Source organism: Lactuca sativa, chromosome 4, assembly GCF_002870075.4.
Source record: "Lactuca sativa cultivar Salinas chromosome 4, Lsat_Salinas_v11, whole genome shotgun sequence".
Lineage (NCBI taxonomy): Eukaryota > Viridiplantae > Streptophyta > Magnoliopsida > Asterales > Asteraceae > Lactuca > Lactuca sativa.
The window spans coordinates 146,540,121-146,561,019 of NC_056626.2; the positions used below are offsets into that span (position 1 = coordinate 146,540,121).

General features: G+C 34.5%; 2 protein-coding genes across 2 annotated transcripts; both read left to right on the plus strand.

Annotated features, from left to right (window-relative positions):
- The first annotated feature begins 5,077 nt into the window (after window positions 1–5,077).
- LOC111892213 (inositol polyphosphate multikinase beta) lies at window positions 5,078–6,960 on the plus strand. The gene is made up of 2 exons (XM_023888281.3): window positions 5,078–5,245; window positions 5,947–6,960. Exon 2 carries the CDS (start codon window positions 5,956–5,958, stop codon window positions 6,826–6,828), a length of 873 nt encoding a protein of 290 aa, XP_023744049.1. The 5' UTR covers window positions 5,078–5,245; window positions 5,947–5,955; the 3' UTR covers window positions 6,829–6,960.
- A 272-nt stretch (window positions 6,961–7,232) lies between these two features.
- LOC111892214 (germin-like protein subfamily 3 member 4) lies at window positions 7,233–8,087 on the plus strand. The gene has a single exon (XM_023888282.3). The coding sequence runs from the start codon at window positions 7,282–7,284 to the stop codon at window positions 7,957–7,959; it is 678 nt and encodes a 225-aa protein (XP_023744050.1). The 5' UTR covers window positions 7,233–7,281; the 3' UTR covers window positions 7,960–8,087.
- Window positions 8,088–20,899: the final 12,812 nt, after the last annotated feature.

Consider the following 20,899-nt stretch of genomic DNA (forward strand, 5'->3'; position numbering starts at 1 on the left):
ATTTCGAGAAGGCAGAGGCATGATTGTACACACACCAACTTGACGGTTGAGTTTATGTGGATTCTAGGATATTTTGATAACAAATTATTATGTTTTGTGTTTGGGGAAAAATTTCAAATTAGCATGAGAATTGTTAAACTATGTTTTATGAAACCTTAAAAATGAAAAAAATTGTCTAGGCGTTACTTGTTAATATTCAAATTTATAAATATCTATTATAAACAATATTAAATATTTAAATTTACTATTTAAATAATACATAAATATTCAAATTCAAATAATCATATTTATTAATTTCTAGATTTGAAACATTTTAAATTTGATATTTATCCATATTTAACAACCTTCAAATTTGAAAAACAAAAATATTGGGGAAACCCTAATCTGGCAAATCACATCGTGAGCTGCGGTTAAACGTTTTTTCAGTTATGAATTTTTCAATCATTCTTCTTTCATTTAATTTCAAACAAGCATTTACAAAAAATATGGATCTAGAGTGAATATAATCATGAACTAATAGCTCTGATACCATTGTTGAGTTTTCTACGCATCAAATGCACTATATACTAGGTAGCAGAAAAAATCAAAACTACGACATACCTAAGTGTACATGAAACTTGTGGATCTACGGTTTCATGCTAATTACATCTACGATGGAAAAGGAAAATACAAAGAAGAAAAACATACCTATTATGTAGCCCTTGTTGATCTCCATGCTTGAGATCTCGTCCTCCCCGAAGTTGCTTGGATGAGAGGACCCAAAACATAATCCCTTTAATGGCATCACAACCAATGACACCAAAGAGTGGAATAAAGAAAACTAGAATGCGGCTCAATTTCACAAACTCTAAGAGGGTTAAAAATCGTCCCTAAGAGGGAGAGGAAAAAGAGTTGGTGAAATTTCAAGCCAAGGTGCAAGGAAAAATGTAATCCCTAAGGCCCTATTTATAACTTTGGATGTCTTCCTAGGTTTTGTACTCCTTTGTGGTACAAGGAGCCAACCACGAAATTCACTCCCTTCCTCATGTGCGATTGGATGATTTTCGTCCAACCCTAATTCCATAAGGGTTCCGGAACATTCCTAATTAACCAACTATCGATTAATGAATAATCAACCCTTTAATTAATTAAACTGTTAATTAATTCCCAAAATGTTTTTCCAAGTAGTTCTAAATTAATTATTAACCATAATAATTAATAAACCAATTTCTCCTTTATATATTCTACTCAATTTGGGTCTTGAGGGAAACCCAAAAGGACCCTGTTATTATTAGAAATATTACCAGTAGTTAATAACCTTGGACACTCTTTCCAACATACCCCACCTCCACCATCCTTCAACTGTGCTTTTTTCCTTTCCCAACAACGCCTCTAGACTAACAGATTTGGAACTCCGATAAACAGAAACCCTTGATCTGGAACCCCAATGAACATAACAGATCTGTTGAAATCCTTGTCGCCGGAGTTGTAGGTTTCGAAGGGGAGAAGAAAATGGTTGGAATTGTAGGTTTCAACATCTAGGAGTCCTTTTATGCTGATATGCGATGGTAGCTTTTCTGGTGGTGAACGGAAAATAGAGAAGACAGGTAGAGATGGAGCGGTGGTGGTCGGAGTTGAATAGATCGTAAGTGGCTCGATGACCTGGTTTCTAGGGAGGCAGACGGAAAAGGGGAAAGGGAAAGGGAATGAGTGTGGGTTATGGACTTAGGGAGTAGACCGTGGACGTGTGATTGGGGGTTATTTATTTTTTTATTCAAAAAAAGAATGATAAACAAATAATAAAAATATAAAAAGAAATTATTAAGGGCAAAATAGTTATTTTATGTTTTTAGGAACAATCTGAGTGGAAAAAAACATAATACAACCAATCAGAGACAATCCAAGTTAATTTTTAAAAATAAATACGAAACGTATAATTTAGCACTTGGGCTATGGAGGAATCTTGTAAATTACTGAAAACATTAATTTAATCATATATATATATATATATATATATATATATATATATATATATATATATATATATATATATATATAGAGAGAGAGAGAGAAAGTTAGGTTCAAATGTTTTTACTATCTATTGTGTGCATGTATGATTGATTATGGACCAATCATTTTAGTTATTTTAAGAAAGTAACTAATGCATATTAAATGCTGGAGATTTAATTAATATTCATTATATCTTCAACATGTAATATGCATTAATTACTTTCTAAAAATAACTAAAATGATTGGTCCAGAATCAATCCTATATGCATACAATAGATAGTTAGAACACAATAACCTAACCCTATATATATATATATATATATATATATATATATATATATATATATATATATATATATATATATATATATATCATTCTCCTATTGTAAACTAGGTCTGACAATCATGTCGTGTTTGGGTTGACGTGTCGTGGGTTGGCGGGTCAAAATATGTCAACCCAAACACGACCCATTTAAATATACAGGTCACGGGTTAGCGGGTCACGTGTTGGCAGGTTTGGAACATAAACTCATATATGACTCGCTAACCCATTTATTTATACGGGTTCACAGGTTGGCGGGTTCGTCGGCTTCACCGCTTCAACCTTCAGGCGTCAACGCCGTTTGTGATTTTGATACACGATTTGATTTTGATAACTGATTTCGATCACAGTGTAACAGAGGGGAGAGTGAGACTGTGGGGAGACTGGGAGTCTGGAAGTATGGAAGAGGGAGTTATGCTCAAACATGATTTGATTTTGGGATTATTATTTAGGGCAAATGGACAAAATGGTTACAGACTTAGCCTTACAGGTTACGACTTACGATGTTAGGTCATCCACCACGAGTCAAAATGTTAAAACAGATAAATGGTGTATGAATCAATTGTATATATTATATAATATTTATTAAATATTATTACTTGATACATAAATACATTTAGAATAAAATAAAAATTTTAATTAAAAATATAAACGGGTTGGCGGGTCAACTCGTTTATTTTTTGAGAAACTCATATATGACCCGTTTAATAAACGGGTTGACGGGTTAGCGGGTTGGCGGGTTGAAAAACTCAACCCAAACCTATTTATTTCGTATCGCGTCGTAGGTCATGTCGCGTGTCGTGTCGAAAATTGTCAGCCATATTGTAAACAAAATTTCATGATATATGTCAATGAAATAGAATGGTGGGAAAAAGTGCTCAACATGTAAATGATTAGTGGTTTAATATATTAGTCATGGTTTTTGATTTAATACATTTAGTTATTTTATACAAATTATATTAACTAAAAAATAGAAAACAAAACACAAATATATACAACTTTCCAGATTATATGTATCTATACATAATTAATATATTTTTGGTTAATTTAAACTCTTGAACTCAATAGAACATTATTTATTTATAATTTATAATTTATAAAAATATCCGACTATTTAATATAAAGTCTAATTACGGATAACTAATTCTTATTTGATAACAATAGTTTAATATAATAATAAACATTTTCCACGAATTTGTAAAATTATTTTTATAATATGTATTTTAGAATTTAATATTTGTATGTGTAATTTATTTATGGACTAGGAGTTGGACCCTCACATGTTGCAGCGAGACCCTAGATTAACGATGAACCATGTTATTTAAGTATTTTATATTTGCATCTGATGTTATTTTAAATTTAATATGTACTATATTTCTTTCACACAACAAAAGGTTAAATTGTTTATTGAATATGACAATACATTATATCCACACATACATTAGGGGTGAATTGGTTTTTCTATCGTGCTAAGTTAGAGGCAATTCAATATTTTCATATATATATATATATATATATATATATATATATATATATATATATATATATATATATATATATATATATATATATATATATATATATATATATATATATATATATATATATATATATATATATATATATATATATATATGGTTAGGTTCATTTGAGACCACCTATATTTATATTTTGTGAGACATATTTTTTTTTTTATTTTTTTTAGTTAATTCAAGTTCTGAAAATAATATTTAAAAAAAGAATTTTTTGATTTTTCCATTTATTTTGCATTTTAAAATTATTTTTAGAATATGTACAGTGTAATATTCTATTTAGAATATTTCACGTATTTTTCAAAAAAATGAAATTTTTTTTAGTTAATTCAAGTTCCGAAAATAATATTTAAAAAAAAGAATTTTTAGATTTTTCCATTTATTCTGCATTTTAAAATTATTTTTTAGAATATGTCAGTGTAATATTCTATTTAGAATATTACACTTATTTTTCAAAAAAAAAACGGAATTTTTTTTATTTTTTTTAGTTAATTCAAGTTCCGAAAATAATATTTAAAAAAAGAATTTTTGGATTTTTCCGTTTATTTTGCATTTTAAAATTATTTTTAGATTTGGTCTCACGGTCTTATAAAATTAGAATGGTCTCAAATGAACCTGAACCTATATATATATATATATATATATATATATATATATATATATATATATATATATATATATATATACACTAATTTTATAAAAACATTTCGTATAAAATAACGTTGTAAAAAATTATGTTTTACACAAATCATATTTTAAAGAATATTTAACACGACAGTTATAAATAGATCAAGGAAATTTTTTAAAAGAAATTTGACTTAAAATCCTAATAAAAACTGAATTTGGGCTAAGATGTTAAAAAAAAATGGGACCAAATCCTTAATAGATATTAAAAATCCATGCCAAAAAAAAAAAAAAAAAAAAAAAATCCACGCCAAAAATGTATTAGAAGAAGTGAGGGACCATAAAGAAAAAATGAGTGATCAAACTCCTAACATAAAATAAAATAAAAAAATCGTTGTAAAGTAACCAAAATCATAACAAAAAAAGGGTTAAAACTGAAAAAATGAAAAGTAGGTGACCAAAGTAGTAAATGATATTATAAATGTCGACGGCCAAAAGTGTAAAATGAAAAAGTAAGGGACCATAAAATAAAAATAAAGGATCAAATATGTTATAAAAGTTTAAAAATAAGCTGAAAATGTAGAAAACGAAAATAGGATGTTAGTATTTGGCAGAATATAGACACTGTTCATCAAGTTGTCAGAATACATCAAAGGAGGGTATTCTCAATCAACGGGCTTGTTCCTGTTTGCGTCTTTGCTACCGTTCATCCGAATCCTTTCACATTCTCTCTCCATCTCTATCAAACCTCGCAAGAAAAGAATTCTTTATTCTTTAGGTAATTAATCAACAATTTCCCCTATTTTGTATACTGCATTCAATGCTTAATATTTTTAACTCGTAGTTAATTGAATTCGGCGTTTGATTTCCCATCCATTGGTGTTGATTAATTCCCGAAAATCTCATTGATAGGGGTTTCGTTCGTGCATTGTAGAATAAACACAATTTGACGTTATATTTTTGTTTTAGAGTTGGAGTTCGTGTAGAAATCGATGGATTCTCATCTTTATGTTGACTATAAGTTTTGTAGGGGGGCAATCGATCAGTCGTATATCTCTCTTTAATTTTAATGGACGATCAGCGCAATGCACACCATATGTTCGACTATATGTCTGAGTCAAATTGATCACGTTCTTATAACTGCTGTTCTGATTGATCTTAGGAAAGCACATGAAATAGGCGAAACTTTTACATGCAATAAACCAAGAGATGTAAAGAACATGAATTACATGTTTTGAAATACGACTGTAAACCTAAGGTTGAATTCAGAATTTCAGATCTGATGTATGTCGACTGGATAAACAGTTGGCCACCTAAAAAGTTTTATGAAGCATATGTTCTCATTCTCTTTGTGTAGTGGACCTTCCAAACGCTATTACAACTTGCAATTTGTTTCAATACTAGAATCTGCAATTCAACATTCAACATTCAACTTTTTTTTTTCAATATCTCAAAACATAATCTTAATTTTCTCTCCAGTTCTTCAACATGTTCAAGATCCCAGATCACCAAGTTGCAGGACACGTGGCAGGAGCTGGTAAACTCGGTCCTCTTGTAGATGATTCAGGTCGTTTCTACAAGCCACTCCAAGATGGAAAACGTGGAACAGAAGAAGTATCCTTCTATGAATCCTTCTCTTCCAACACTCAAATCCCAGAAAAAATCCGTAAGTTCTTCCCTATCTTTTATGGCACCAAAATCATGAAAGCATCAACTGGAATCGAACACCCTCACATAATCTTACAAGATCTTGTTTCATCTCGCTTGTCACCCTCATTAATGGACATCAAAATCGGGGCCAGAACGTGGGCCCCAGAAGCTTCTGAAGAATACATTACAAAATGCTTGAAAAAAGACAGACAAAGCACAAGTGTTTCACTTGGATACAGACTTTCAGGGCTTCGAGTCTTTATAGGTGATGAATTAGGGTTTTATAAACCTGAGAGAGATGTGATGCGTAAAGCTGGACCAGATGATGTTAGACTGTTTCTTATGAAATTTGTTTCATCTAACCTGGAATCGGAATTGGAATCGGGATCGGAATCGGAATCAAAACCGGATTGTTCTTTGGCAGCTTCTGTTTATGGTGGAGATGATGGGATTTTGTCACAGTTGTTGGAATTGAAGGCATGGTTTGAGGATCAAACTATGTACCATTTCTACGCTTGTTCGTTACTTTTCATGTTTGAAAAGGGGTTGACTTCAAATCCAGAAGTCAAACTTATTGATTTTGCACATGTTGAAGAAGGAAAAGGGGTTATAGATCATAACTTCTTGGGTGGACTTTGTTCTTTGATAAAGTTCATATCTGAGATACTTTCAGACACAAATGATCTCAAGAATGGTCTGATTGAGCCTTAGCTGACAAGATTTGAACTTTTAATTCCCACTTTTTCATAATTGTCAAGACAATGTATTTCCATTTCATTTGAACCAAGATTTGCTTACTGTATCAACCTTTTTTTTGATATATCTGATTCTATTAAGTAGGTATATATTGTATGAAAAGCACAAACATATAAGAAAGAAACTAGGATCGATAAAAAAAACATTTTTTTTTATTATTTTGACATCGTTAGTTATAAAAAAAAAATATAGTGGATGGAGCCCATTTGTTGCATATAATTAAGATAACAACATGATATCTTTCTTGATAGCAATACAGACATTCTTGAAACTTAATCCAACATGAAGACTAGTAGTAAAGCTAACTCCAAACTCAAAGTGTTTCTTCCCTTAGATGCAACATAACATTTATAAGTACCCAAATTTCACATTCCAAAAAGAAGAAAGCCTAATAAACTCCAAAAAAAAATGTCAAACTTAAATCTTCTCTTCACCATTGCCATTCCCTTGTTATTCCACTTCTATATTTCACCCGCAAACAGCGATAACCTCCAAGACATGTGCCCAACCGACACCTCCTCTCATAGAACCATGTTCATCAATGGCTTCCCTTGCAAAAACCCATCAAACATTACAACATCCGATTTCAAAAATTTACAATTAAGCCACCAAGGTAGCACCGACACATTCCTACGCTCGTCTGTAACCCTAGTCACTGCTTCTGAGTTCCCGGGTCTCAACACTTTAGGGTTATCAACAGGTAGAACTGATTTAGAAGTTGATGGGTTAGTGATGCCTCACACGCACCCAAGATCGAGTGAAATGATGTTTGTGGTAAAAGGCGTTGTGATTGTTGGGTTTATTGATACGGATAGTAAACTTTTTCAAAGTGTTTTGAGGGAAGGTGATGTGTTTGTGTTCCCAAAAGGGTTGTTGCATTATTGTATGAATAGTGGGTTTGAAGATGCGATGTTTTACTCGGTGTTTAATGCACAAAATCCAGGAGTTGTTGATATATCGAATGCTATGTTTGGGGATAAAGCGTCTGAAATGATGAAAATGGCAATGGCGAAATTGGTTTCGCTTACTAAAGTTGAAGATGTTCGTGTGGATGATGGTTATAAGAATTTTTATGATGAACTTTAGAATTATAATGTTGGGTTTGGTTTTTTTGGTTTTTGGTGTTTATAATGTGTAATGTGTGTGTATATGAAAGGATTGATATATTGGCATATGTATATGCTTTTTAAAATGAAATACTTCAATTTATTGAATTTGTTTCGAGTTTATGTGGTTGTAGATTGTATCTAGTATCTGGTGAGCATCCAGACCGGTGGACCAGACCTGGCTACTGGTTTTACTGGTTTTATGTTGTGGGAGATAGTTATTGGTTATTGGTTTTACACTATATTGGTTCCAGTTTTTTACCGTTTCAGTTTGCCAGTTCTTGTTTTCGGACCTGTTGGATCGGAATTTTAAGAAGCATAATCTTTTTCAAATCGTTTATCCTAATCCATGTGATATTATTTCCATCGGTTCTCCCCTCCAATTTCATCCCTAAGTCTGGGCATCAAAACTGAAAGGCTTTCAACTTTTCTGCATATTGTGTAATATGTAAAAATCTTACCCTAACATGAGGTTTTGTGTTTGTCACATGTTCATCGAGTTATATAGTCTCACGAAGACGAAGACAAAGACGAAGACGATGTATCTCATCTAAACCACTGGATATGCTTCATCGACTTGTACCATAGGTTTCACATGTTGTACCGGTCCAAAAACCAGAAAACCAGAATCGGCACCCGGTATACACCTAATTGGCCTGGTCCAGGGTCCATTAACCCCTAGATGATTTTGTAAGTTAATAAAGAACATTAAATTTGGGGGAATTGGAATTGATGTTTATTTCATACATGAATATTGAATAAACACCTTTCCCAATAGAATGTGTGTATAAAGGTTTGACTGACTTATAACTTTTTTTTTTATTTATTTAAACTATTATAAAAGTCTGCTGAACTTAAAAGTCGGTAATGTTTAGATTTTCAAACAAATATATTATTGTTTTGGTATTTAAACGGAAAGACTCGTATTTGATTCAAACGAGCAAGACATGAGCCATTTCGTCATTAAAAAGGAATGATATTTGTCTGATTTATATGAACTGAGACATTTTATATAAATCACATGGCTTAATAAGACAGAATGTGAATATTAGTCACAAAAGAAGTTAAAAGAAAGTGATGGGTTTAATTCAAAATTTTAAGCTTCAACTCTGAACCTGTCTTTGTTAACCTTTTCTGTTTTGATTTTTCTTGCTCCCAACCCCATGGCTGCATTTTCTCTAATTTATCTTTTTGTATACTTTTCTAAAAAGCTTTACCTAATTATTAGAAAAAAAAAAAAAACAAATTAAACTATCGACAAAATTTACCCAAAAATAAGGAAATAACCCAAATAATTATCAATTTTGCAGGACCCAATGTGAAATGGGTGAAAAAAATGCCAAATCTTTTTAAAATGCCTAAAAAGATTTCGTTTTGAAAAAAAAAGGAATTAAAATTCCATACTGCGAAATATATTTCATTCTGTTACATTTTTCATGTAAACCAAAACAAATTCATTACTGTCAAATTTTCATTTTTTATGAAAAATCATGATTTTGTTAAAGAAAATATATTTTTGGAATTTTTATTTGTTTTGTTTGTAGAGATCTTTAAAATTTCACCAGTGTTGTAAGAATTGGCACCTGGATAATTTATATAATTTTTTTTTCTGATTTTGATAGAAGACTGTATCTATTCAATTAGCTGTAAATCATTATAATCAATGAACTTGGCTCCTAAAAGTATAATTATTGACACTTGGATAATCATAACTCGTAACACGTAAGTATCACACAAAGACCAACCAATACAACCGACTCCCCACTAGGCCACTAATTCTCTTCACAAACAATGAAACAATCCAAAGTCACCCATCATCATAGATGACGTTATTTTTCTTAGAAAGAAAGATATAATCATAACCCGTAAGTATCTAGAATTTTTTTTGTGTTGAGAATCTTGTGCTCGAAATATAATGAAACTAAGGAAATGAATAATCATTATCGACGTCAAGATGTCGACGAGGTGTTCCGGTAGACATAACTTTTATACCGTGATATTAGAATAATGTATATGTAAGTGAGAAATTAAATTGATTCCTATTTTTTATACCTACAAATGTCCTACTTAATAAGATTACGACAAGTGTCATCATTCCATATTTTTTTTAACTAACTCATTAAGACTATATTAAGAATATATTAAATTGAAGGGTCATTTGTCATAATTGTTATTGTAGAATAATTTTTCCCGATGAATAAATATTCCATTCATTAAAGCTATATTAAACACATAATTACACGTGCCTATGTTAGTTAGAGAGGGTAAATATAAATATTTGGCCAGACTAATTAATATCCTAAATACACTTAAACAACTACATGTAGTTTTTTTATTGGGATGTATACGGTGAACGTTCGAGTTGGATTGAAATTCTACTAATAACTACAACGTGAATTATTCGGTGAAAATATCAACCTTGAAAGAGCACCTAAACACGACCACGAATAAATGAAAATCCATCTATATCTAGTTATCTACTTAATACATTGGTGTTGCATTGGATTCATAGAAAGGTAAACCATATTAACATTGCCACAATACATAATGATTACTTTGTTTAGAGGATAGTGAAGTTTCGTGAAAAAGCTTTTGAATTCTCACAATGTTATTATGTGAGAATGATTAAGAGAATATGTTGTTTGGTAATGTGAATACATTCAATCTCACATAACTATTGTCATTATCACATATTCTCACCAGCGAAATCGTCTATAAAGGGTAGTATAGACTTTTATGATACTCATTTTTTTCAAAATGTTGTCATAATGGGTTCTTGATAGTCGTATTCTATAAGAATGAGAACGAATGAATAACGATGTGTGTGAACAATAATGAATGAGAACTAGTGAGATTGCATGATAATGACAATAGTTATGTGAGGTTGAACGTATTCACATTACCAACCAATATATTCTCTTAGTCATTCTTACATAATAGCACTATCCTTACACGCCCGCACAATAGATGTCATCCACATTTGAACCTAGTAAGAGAGATGATTTTAAGGAGTTAGTTGAAAGATTGGAAGTAAATTTGAAGGCAAGTGGTGATTCTAACACATAATCTTCAAGTGGAGTTGTAAGGTAGTTAGTACACCCAATTCCTTGTCATCTAAGTTTATGATACTTATGAAATCTTAATAAATTTGAATTTTCTTGACAAAATTTTGGAATTATTCGAGGTTAATATATAATCATATATTTATAATTTGGAGATGTAAGTTATTTTTCATTGTTTCAAATGAATTCATGAAGATTTAATGGTAGATTTGAAACCTAGTTTTCATGGAATCATCCCTAGATATAACATAATCCCATTTTAATCAATGAATTACCTCAATGTTATTATTTGGATATACGATTATTGATGCAAAGTCCAATTCATGGTGTTAAAACATCTAACTAGGTCAATAATGAATTTATGATGTTCTAATGATACTTTTTCTTGACGAACCTGCTTGTTGAGGTGGATGGTGTGGCTGCATTGGATGAAAACTCTAGGGTGGGAATGGTGGCCTCTGTTGATATGGAGGCGGTTGTCTCGATTGATAACCCATATTTTGATTATTAGTCCACCCTTGATTGCCTAGGCGTTGATCGAATTTTCTCTGATTTTACCCAGGATAGCCTCTCATTGCTTGCATTTCTTCCTTATCTTCTTATAGTTGTAAGCACATATCAGTTGGATGTCCCACTTGAGTGAAAATACCGCAAGGGTGGAGTGTGGGTTGCACACCTTTATCTTTGACTAACATCATTAACAACTTTGTAAGCTCGAATAGTTAAGCTTCAATTTAAGGAGTATGCCCCTCTTTTACACCTCGAGGTGCATCCATGTACCAATCTTCGTCTTGCGTTGAATGCTTGGAATCCTTCATCATTTTCTTGATAAGATCACGTATATTGGTTGGGGTCTTGTTAGATAAAGACCATCCACTTGAGGCATTTAGTAGCATCCTTTCCCATGGAGTCGTGCCTTCAATAAAGTATTGGAGGAGTTGATATTTGGTGATTTCATGCTTCGGGCAACGAGCACAAAGCTTTTTGAACCTCTCCCAATATGTGTGGAAGGATTCCCTATTGTGTTGCTCTATCGCAATGATATCTCTTCTTAAGGTTGAGGCTTTTATCTTTAGAAAATATTTATCTAAGAAGAGGTGTGCAAGGTATACCCATGTGGTGACCGTCCCTGGGGGGAGGTCATAGAGCCAATCTTTTGTTGCATCTTGCACTGCAAAGGGGAATGCCCTAAGCTTAATTTGGTATTCAGTGACATTTATGTGGTTCCATAACTCTTGCATGTATGAATACCAAGGATCAAGCTTGCATTTTTATGACACTATACACCCTAAAACGTCTGAAAGGACGGTTTAAAAGTTCTGGAGTATTCCATACTCACAAAGATAAAGATTTTGGGACAAAAGGAGTATAAATCTAAGCTTAAACAAGATCTAGCAAAGAAAGCTCCAAGTTATGAACTTTATACCTTCTGAAGATGCACAAGGATGAGAAAAATCTTGATCCAAAAGCTTGAGAGCAACACCACAAATCCAAAGGTATTCCTTCACCATCAACAACACCAAAATGTCCCTCTAAAGCTTCAAAGCTCACACACAAGGATTATGGTTTCAAGATGGAGGCTAAGAGATACGGAGGCTGAAGGTAAGAAAGGGTTTGAGGCCAATAAGTTCTTTAAATAGGGTCTAAACCCCAAAAATTAGGGTTTGTCCTCTGCTTGTGTACGCCTAACGTATACACATGTACGCCCAACGTACATGCGGGACTTTGCGATCATCTTTTAAGGTCCTACACCCGACGTACCTATATCATACACCTAATGTAGGGACCAATTTTGTCAACTTTTTAAGGAATCAACGCTAAAATGAAAATTACCTGGAACACTGGCGTTTCATGTTTGGTCCACTAATCCGAATGAAATTGAAGGAGCAAGTTTGGAAATTCTTTGCCTCAAAATTTGATGAAGATGTTCCTATTAGGCCCAAGCTAATCAACTCAAGAGTAGATGGTTCTTTCTCTCGTGATGAGATAAAGGAGGTGGTGTGGTGTTGCGTAAATGACAAACCTCCGGGTCTCGACGAATTTGCATTTAGGGTTATGAAGGAGTTTTGGGACATTATTAAAATTAAGATTTTTAATCATATAAAGAACTTTGAGTCAAGGGGAGAATTTAGTAGAGATTGTAATGCGTCCTTTATATCGCTTATTTCAAATATTAGAGATACTCTTTCATTAAAAGACTATATGATGGTGAACTTAATTGGTTGTATGTACAAGATTTTGTCTAAAATCCTTTCCTTACGGATTAAGAAGTTCTTGAAGATTGTTGGACCGGAGCAATCAGCTTACATAGAAGGTAGAAGCATTTTAGATGGGCCTTTGGTGTTAAATGAGTTATATACTTGGACTAAAAAGAAGAAAAAGAAAGCATTAGTCTTCAAAGTTGACTTTGACAAAGCATTTGACTTGCTTAATTGGCATTATTTGGATACGATTATGGAACAAATGGAGTTTAGCAAAAAATGGATAGTTTGGATAAAAGGTTGTCTTGTTTCCAAGAGAGCTTCCATCTTTTTTTTGATGGATCCACCACCACAGAGTGTGCTATTAGAAAAAGGGTGAGGCAAGGTAATCCACTTTCACCTTTTCTTTTTATAATCGCAATGGAAGGCTTAGGAGAATAGGAAAGAAAAAAAACTCGAAAGACTGAATGGATTGCACTGGAAAAAAATATTTTTTTTCTCTATATAGAGATAGCATGGTTGTCATAATTCGTGAACTAATGCAACGTCTAATTTGATTTCATAATTAAAAATGTTAGGTTGAAATATCTATGGATATTGATACAAGAAACATTTTATTCAAGGATTAAGTTATTACTCAACAAAGAAGAAATTAAATTATTAAAAGATAAGATGAATTCAAAAGCACTTTATTATAGATATAGCAGACATAATTTTAGTGTTATTATGCATGAAGCTTGTGATCAACATAAGTTTAATGGTATCGCTCTTCCAAAAGATGGTCCTATCTTGTCTCATATAATGTATGCAGATGATGTTACCTTTGTTGGTGAATGATCCGATGTGAATTTTGTTAATCTTAATAGGCTCTTGAAATGTTTCTTCATTGCTTCCGAACTGAAGGTGAATCTTCATAAAAGCAAAGTGTTCGGGATCGGTGTGGATGATTTCGAGATTAACAGTTTAGCAAGTTTTCATTATTGTGAATCAGGGAAGTTCCCATTTTTTTTTATCTTGGGCTTCTGATCGGGGCCAACATGAAGTTTTCCAAGAACTAGGTACCAATTGTTGATAAGTTCAAAGCAAATATTTCAAAGTGTAAAACGACTAATCTTTTGGGGGTCGGCTCGCCCTTGTGAAGTCTGTTTTGGGCAGCCTCCTATTGTATTAGTTCTCTCTTTTTAAAAGCTCCTATAAAGGTTATTGATACTTTAGAAGGCATAAGGAGACGATTTTTATGGGGAGAAATAGATTACAAGAGGAAGATAAATTGGGTGGCATGGAGCACTTTGGTAAAACCAAAAACTAAAGGCGGTCTTGACATTAGGTGTCTTCGTTCTTTAAATATGGATTTTTTAGTCAAACAGTTGTGGAAATTAAGTTAGAGAGTAACGCCCTTTGGTCTAAAAGTATTAAGTCTTGGCATAATATATTGGGCGTGGATGGTAAGCCCTTGGCCAAAGCTGGTCTTTCAGTTGTCTTGTAACGCCCGCATATTCGGGCTAATCAATTTAGAGATAATAAACCTAAAAAATGACTTTTTGATAAAAAATTATTTAGGATAAATAATATTACCCAAAGTTGTAGTATATGTCACAAGGATTTCGTACATATAAAGAACGTTAAAATATGACTTATAACGAAGAAGTAATGACCCATTGAAGTTTCGCGATTAAACCGGCACGGCTCCGCGTATCGTAAAAAGTAAATTTTTGATAAAATACTTTTTAGCCTTAGTAATCTAAAATAAATTCATAGTATTCGTTAAACCAAAACCGTGCATATAGAGAACGTCCAAATCTGACTTCATAAGAAGAAGCTATGATTTTTCGAAGTTTCAGCATAGCAGTATACAACTCAAAAATCAAATTTTAAATCGGTCATCTTTTAGCCAAAACAATCTAAATTTGAATTTAATATCTCATTAATAGGAGTTCAATGATAAAAAGACAGTCGAAAACGGAGTCCGTATGTAGAAGTTATGAATTTTACATGGTTGTTAACAATTTAATCTTCTTAGATGGTTAAATTTAAAATAGGTCGAGAATTAGCCAATGGGGTAAAAGGAAAGTTGTAGTACTTGGAAATATCTAAGTGTGAATATAAAGAACGTAAAAAACGAAACTCGTATGCGAAAGTTATGAATTTTTTAAGATTTGTTGTTTTATCTGCGTCTTGCGCCACGTGTCAGCACCAGGCGAAGCCTTGGTGCCTACGCATGCTCACGACGTGAGAGACATGTCTCACAACGTGAGGAGCCCCTGGACAGCCTATAAATAGAGTCGGGTTTCACTCATTTCTTCACACCTTTCAGCTCCATTCTCTCCCAAACCCCCAAGGTCCCTAAACTTTTTTCTCTAGCACTTCCTAGGCGTTAGTAGCAAAGCTCCAGAGCGTCAGAAAGCCCCGAGAAGTAGAGATTTCGGCTTGGAAGTTCTTCCCGCACAGAGTCCGGTTTCTCGCTAAACCACCTATAAGTTAAGTTATGCTTACCATACTTTAAGTATAACTTATGTTTAAGTTCATTATCATTATTATGAACCTATAAACAAGATTTACCAGTGATTCCAAGTTGTTATACTGATTGATCTACTTACGGGGATGATGTCTAGGCTGGATTTAGTTATGTGTTTAAAGTGGGATTCCTAAACAGTATACTTTGTATACCAAATGGACCCTACCTCCGATATGATCCTATCTGGTGTTTCCTTACTTGATAGATCTTGAAGTAGACTTTGAATTAATGATAAATCTAGACTAATAATTAGTCGCAATAAATATTAGACTAAAACTTAGTGATAATGATTCTAGGTTTTGTCAAAGGAAAAGACAGCTGCTAGAAGCGAAGTGTTGTCCGAATTGCGAATCGTTACTTTAACAAGTGAGTGCATAGTTACTTTCATCTTACACATATATATGAAATATTTAATATTAATACATGCTATATGTGTTTATTATCTGCATTCCTGATACTTATGCTAGATTAACAATTTATACATCTTTTACTTGATTGAATTGTATATGTATTTTTATACCTATAAGTATATTGGGTAAAGATGGGTAGATGAAAGATGATATAGATGATAAGAGATGTGTCACAACCCAAAATTTTATTCTTATAAAGTCAACGTTGGTCAAACTTATTCCTTCCATGATCTTAAATTAAATGGATTATTGGTTTATAAGTTTTGAAGCCTCGTAACTAAGTGCGTTATAGGTTGGAAAGAAAAAGCCTTAGGAATCCAAAACCCTTGCAACCATAAGCCTCCAAAGACGTGAACACCGAGCCGTGAACCTTTGGTCTGTGAACCCTTGGACCGTGAACTAGACCCTATATATAAGTTTACTTCATTTTTAATTCATTATTCTACTTCTGGTCGTGATTCATCCCATTCTCTCTCAAGTATCATATTCGAGAACATCCTTTTCATCCCTTAAACACTCCTTTCCTTTTACATCACTTTGATATACCACAAAAGGCCTTCAAACACACACCAATCCACAAGATCTTCAAGTGTTCTTCGTGTTCTTGGGCCGTTAACCACTCATAGGGCCGTGAACCCTTCAACATGGGCCGTGAACACTCATGTGTTCTTGGACCGTGATCATTCCTTAGGGTCGTGAACACCATTTCAGCCTCCTAACTTGCTTTTAGCACTCTTTTGGTGAGTTATTTGTAACGCTCTAAAAATTTCAACCAATTTAAACTTTTCAAAAACAAACCAGTTTCATAAATTTATTACAAAAAGGTTTTCAATACAATTATTATCAGAGTCTTCCCAGAATCACATCATAAAACAAAATCATGAGGAGTGGTACGATCACGCCTTTGCCTTGCCACGGTCTCCTGAAGAACCTAAAAAAACATTAAACACTATAAGCCTGAAAGCTTAGTGAGATACCCCCAAAATACCAACCACATATACAATATACGCACAACATGCCATATCATAACAGAACACAGAACAACCATGCACTTCGGGTCTACTGTGTGATTGGTCTGCCGCACCGGCCTTCAGTCCACCTGGTCCCCCCTCCGAGTCTAGCCATACATATCGAGTCTACAGTGTGATTGGTCCGCCCACACCGGGCCTTCAATCCACCTGGTCCACTCTCTGAGTCTATAGTATGACTGGTCCGCCCGCACTGGGCATTCAGTCGGCCTGGTCCACTCTCCGAGCCTCGGCACGTCTTGTCCGCTCTCTTGGGGCCTACAGCCTATCTGGACCGCTCGCTGGGCCTTCGGGACAACTGGTCCGCCCTGGGTATGTTGGCCTACAACACAAATGTAACGCCCGCAGAACAGGGCTAGTCAATTTTGAGGCAATAAGTGTCGAAAATGACTTTTAGGCAAAACATTATTTATAATAAATATTCTTAACCAAGTTGTAGAATATGTCTCAAGGTTTCCATACATATAAAGAACGCCGAAATCCGAGTTATAACGAAGAAGTTATGACCCGTCGAATTTTTCGGCAAAACCGGCACGGCACCGGGAAGCGTAAAAAGTGAATTTATGATAGAAGAATTTTTAGCCTTAGTAGTCTAAAACAAAGTCATAGAGTATGTTAAAACGAGAAAATCCATAAAAAGAACGCCCAAATCTGACTTCATATGAGGAAGTTATGATTTTTCAAAGTTTCGGCTTAGCAGTGTACAGCTCGAAACTCGAATTTTAGTTCAAGTGGTTTTTGGCTTACGCGACCTAAATGAGAGTTGAAGATCTCATTAATAGGAACTCAACGGTAAAAATACATTCGAAAACGGAGTCCGTATGAAGGAGTTACGCATTCTTCGCGGTCATTTAACATTCTAAACGCCTCCTACTGTTAAATTTAAGATCGGTCGAGAATTAGCCGACGGAGTCTAAATCAAAGTTGTAGATCTTGATTTTACCTACACGTGGAAAAAAATAACATCAAAAACGGAGCTCGTATGTGAGAGTTATGATTTTTCTAAGTTTGAAGGCTGATACGCGATATTGGGTGATGTGGCGCGATCACAGCCATTGCTTTCTCTCCAAGGAAAGCCATCAGATGATGACACATGGCACCAAATCGGCGAGTAGGTCCTCCTACTCGGCGAGTCCATCAGAAATTCACACTATAAATAGAGGTGCCGGGTTCCATTCATTCTCACAACTTCAAACCCTTCTTTCTCTCTCTAGAACTTCTCTCTAAGCTTCCCTAACCCCCCTAAAAGCCTAGGGAACCTCCCTAGCACCCGAAGGAAGCCCCGAGGCTCCCGGAATCCCAATAAAAGAGCCTTTCGGCTCGGGAACACTGCTCCAGCGAAGCCCGGTTTTCGAGAAAACCCGTTGTAAGTGAGTTATGCCTACCCTATCTTTAGTATAGCTTATGTTTTAATATAGTAACATTATTAGAAACTTATAATGAGTATTTGGGCTATTATTATGAGCTATATTGAGTGTTATTTAACGCTTATATAATAATAATAATAATAGCTAGACTATTAATTTGTCGCGGTTAACGTCAGACTAAACCCTAGTCATATTGATACTAGGTTTTGTCGAGGAAATCGTTTTAAGAGTAACGAAGTGTTGTCCGAGTGATGACTCACCACCTTCCCAGGTGAGTGCATAGCTACTTTCAGCTTACACATAGATATGAAGTATTTTATATAAATTATGTGCTATCTATGCTGGATGAATGATTTTATACATGTTTTTAATGATTTAAAATGTATATGTATTTTCTATCTACAAAATGTGTTGGGTAAAACATGGGTAGATGTAATAGTTGTTGTGTGATCAAAATAAAATAATGAGAGGCCTCGTTATAGATGTTATTGACGATCCAGTCATCTAGCAGAGTATAGATGACGACCACGGACTATTCTAAACAGTCCAGTGGAACACTAGCAGGCTCGCAACATGTAGGTGTTTATTCGAACTGTGTGTTTATTTGAATTGTGTGCTCACCAGGTGTACTCCATCCCCCACATGTTTGCCTTTAGGATATTTATTGCTGAGGAATCCCCCTAGCAGTAGTGTCCATCCCGATGATAGTCCTTAGACTAGGTCCCTTGTGTTAGATGTTTAGGGACGTAATGTGAGGATAACGGGAATGGGTAATTGGGTTGATTGTTTGATGTTTAAACATAATAGTTATATTATTGTGGGTTGAAAACCCTATGTGCTCACCAGGTTTCCCAACCTGACCCACTCGGTTTATTTATATCATAGGTGTTGATATGAAGTCACATTACACTGAGAGATTAAAGCGATGTAGATCACTAGTATAAATATATGTAAGTTATGTTTATGCTTATGTTTCTGTATTAACGATGACATCCCAAACGTTTTGAAATGAATAAAATACTTTCCTTCGAAAATGTTTTAATAACGTATTTATCATGTTTTTTCTGGGAACAAATTCCGCAACATTTTATGAAAACAAGTACTCTGATTTTTACAAAGCATAAACAAAATCGGTCTTTTTTGGCCGTGAAAATGCGGATGTCACAACAAAGCAGGACCCGCCTCAACCCAACCCCAGTCCAACAACCATGTGCACATAAACATTCAATCATATAACAATTCACATTCAATCAAGCCGATCTAGCAGATCACATAACATAACATCATCCTAACCAGGATACCGACCTAACCGGGTCTCTAACATAATACCATCCTAACTACCAGGATGCAAACATAGAAAAGCAATAACATAACAATGATACCCGGATCACAATCCGATAAAGGGCCGGCCTTGGTGCCTTAGACCCTGTTGATATAGTGAAGATAACTCACCTCACAACTGCCGAATGAAAGATAAGACCAAGATGCTCCGACCACTGATACGATCTCCACCACTAGCCAGCACCAACACTGAACTCAAAACAAATTCCAACAATTACCAAAATTCCCCTGGAAGTCAACTGGTCAACCCTTGGTCAAATTCAAAGTCAAAGTCAACCTCCTGACTGACTCTACTCGCCGAGTCAACCCGATGACTCGCCGAGTCCCCAACTCTGAGTCCCCTCGCACTCAACTCACCGAGTGCTCCCTTGACTCGTCGATTCATGGCTCAACCCGAACAAGGTTAGGACCTCACGACCAGACTCGGCGAGTCCAAGAACAGACTCGCCGAGTCCAAGGCTATCTTCAACCTACTTGCCGAGTTGTTCTTCCAACTCGCCGAGTTCCTGCCCATCTTCAAGCAACTCGCTGAGTACACCTTTGTGACTCACCGAGTGCCTCTAGATCTTAACCCATATAGAAGCCTTCCAGGCCATGCAGTTGATCCAAACCATAGATCTACCCTTCTACAACCCATCCATCACGTAAAGTGGCAAACTTTACGTGAATCTAAAGAGATCTAGGCATTTAACACTCTAGGGCTAGGGTTTGGGACAAGATGGCTTCACCAAACACTCAAGAACAGGGACTTTCATGCACTCTAGACCTTCTCCATTCTAGATCTGAGGTAGCAACCTGAGATCCAACCTTCAAACTCAAAATACCACAAGCTAATCTTTCCAAATACTCCAAAATGATGAATAATAGCCCAAGCAACGAATTAATACCTCAAAAGGAAGCTCCAACAGAAGAGAAATCCGAATCTTAGCAAAGCCCCTTGCTCCAAGCCTCTTAACTCTCCAAGATCTCCTCTAAAATCTCTTCTCCAAGGTTCAA

Bases quoted from the DNA above. Each gene is read 5' to 3' on its own strand.
- LOC111892214 (XM_023888282.3), top strand. From the start codon at position 7,282: ATGTCAAACTTAAATCTTCTCTTCACCATTGCCATTCCCTTGTTATTC.
- LOC111892213 (XM_023888281.3), top strand. From the start codon at position 5,956: ATGTTCAAGATCCCAGATCACCAAGTTGCAGGACACGTGGCAGGAGCT.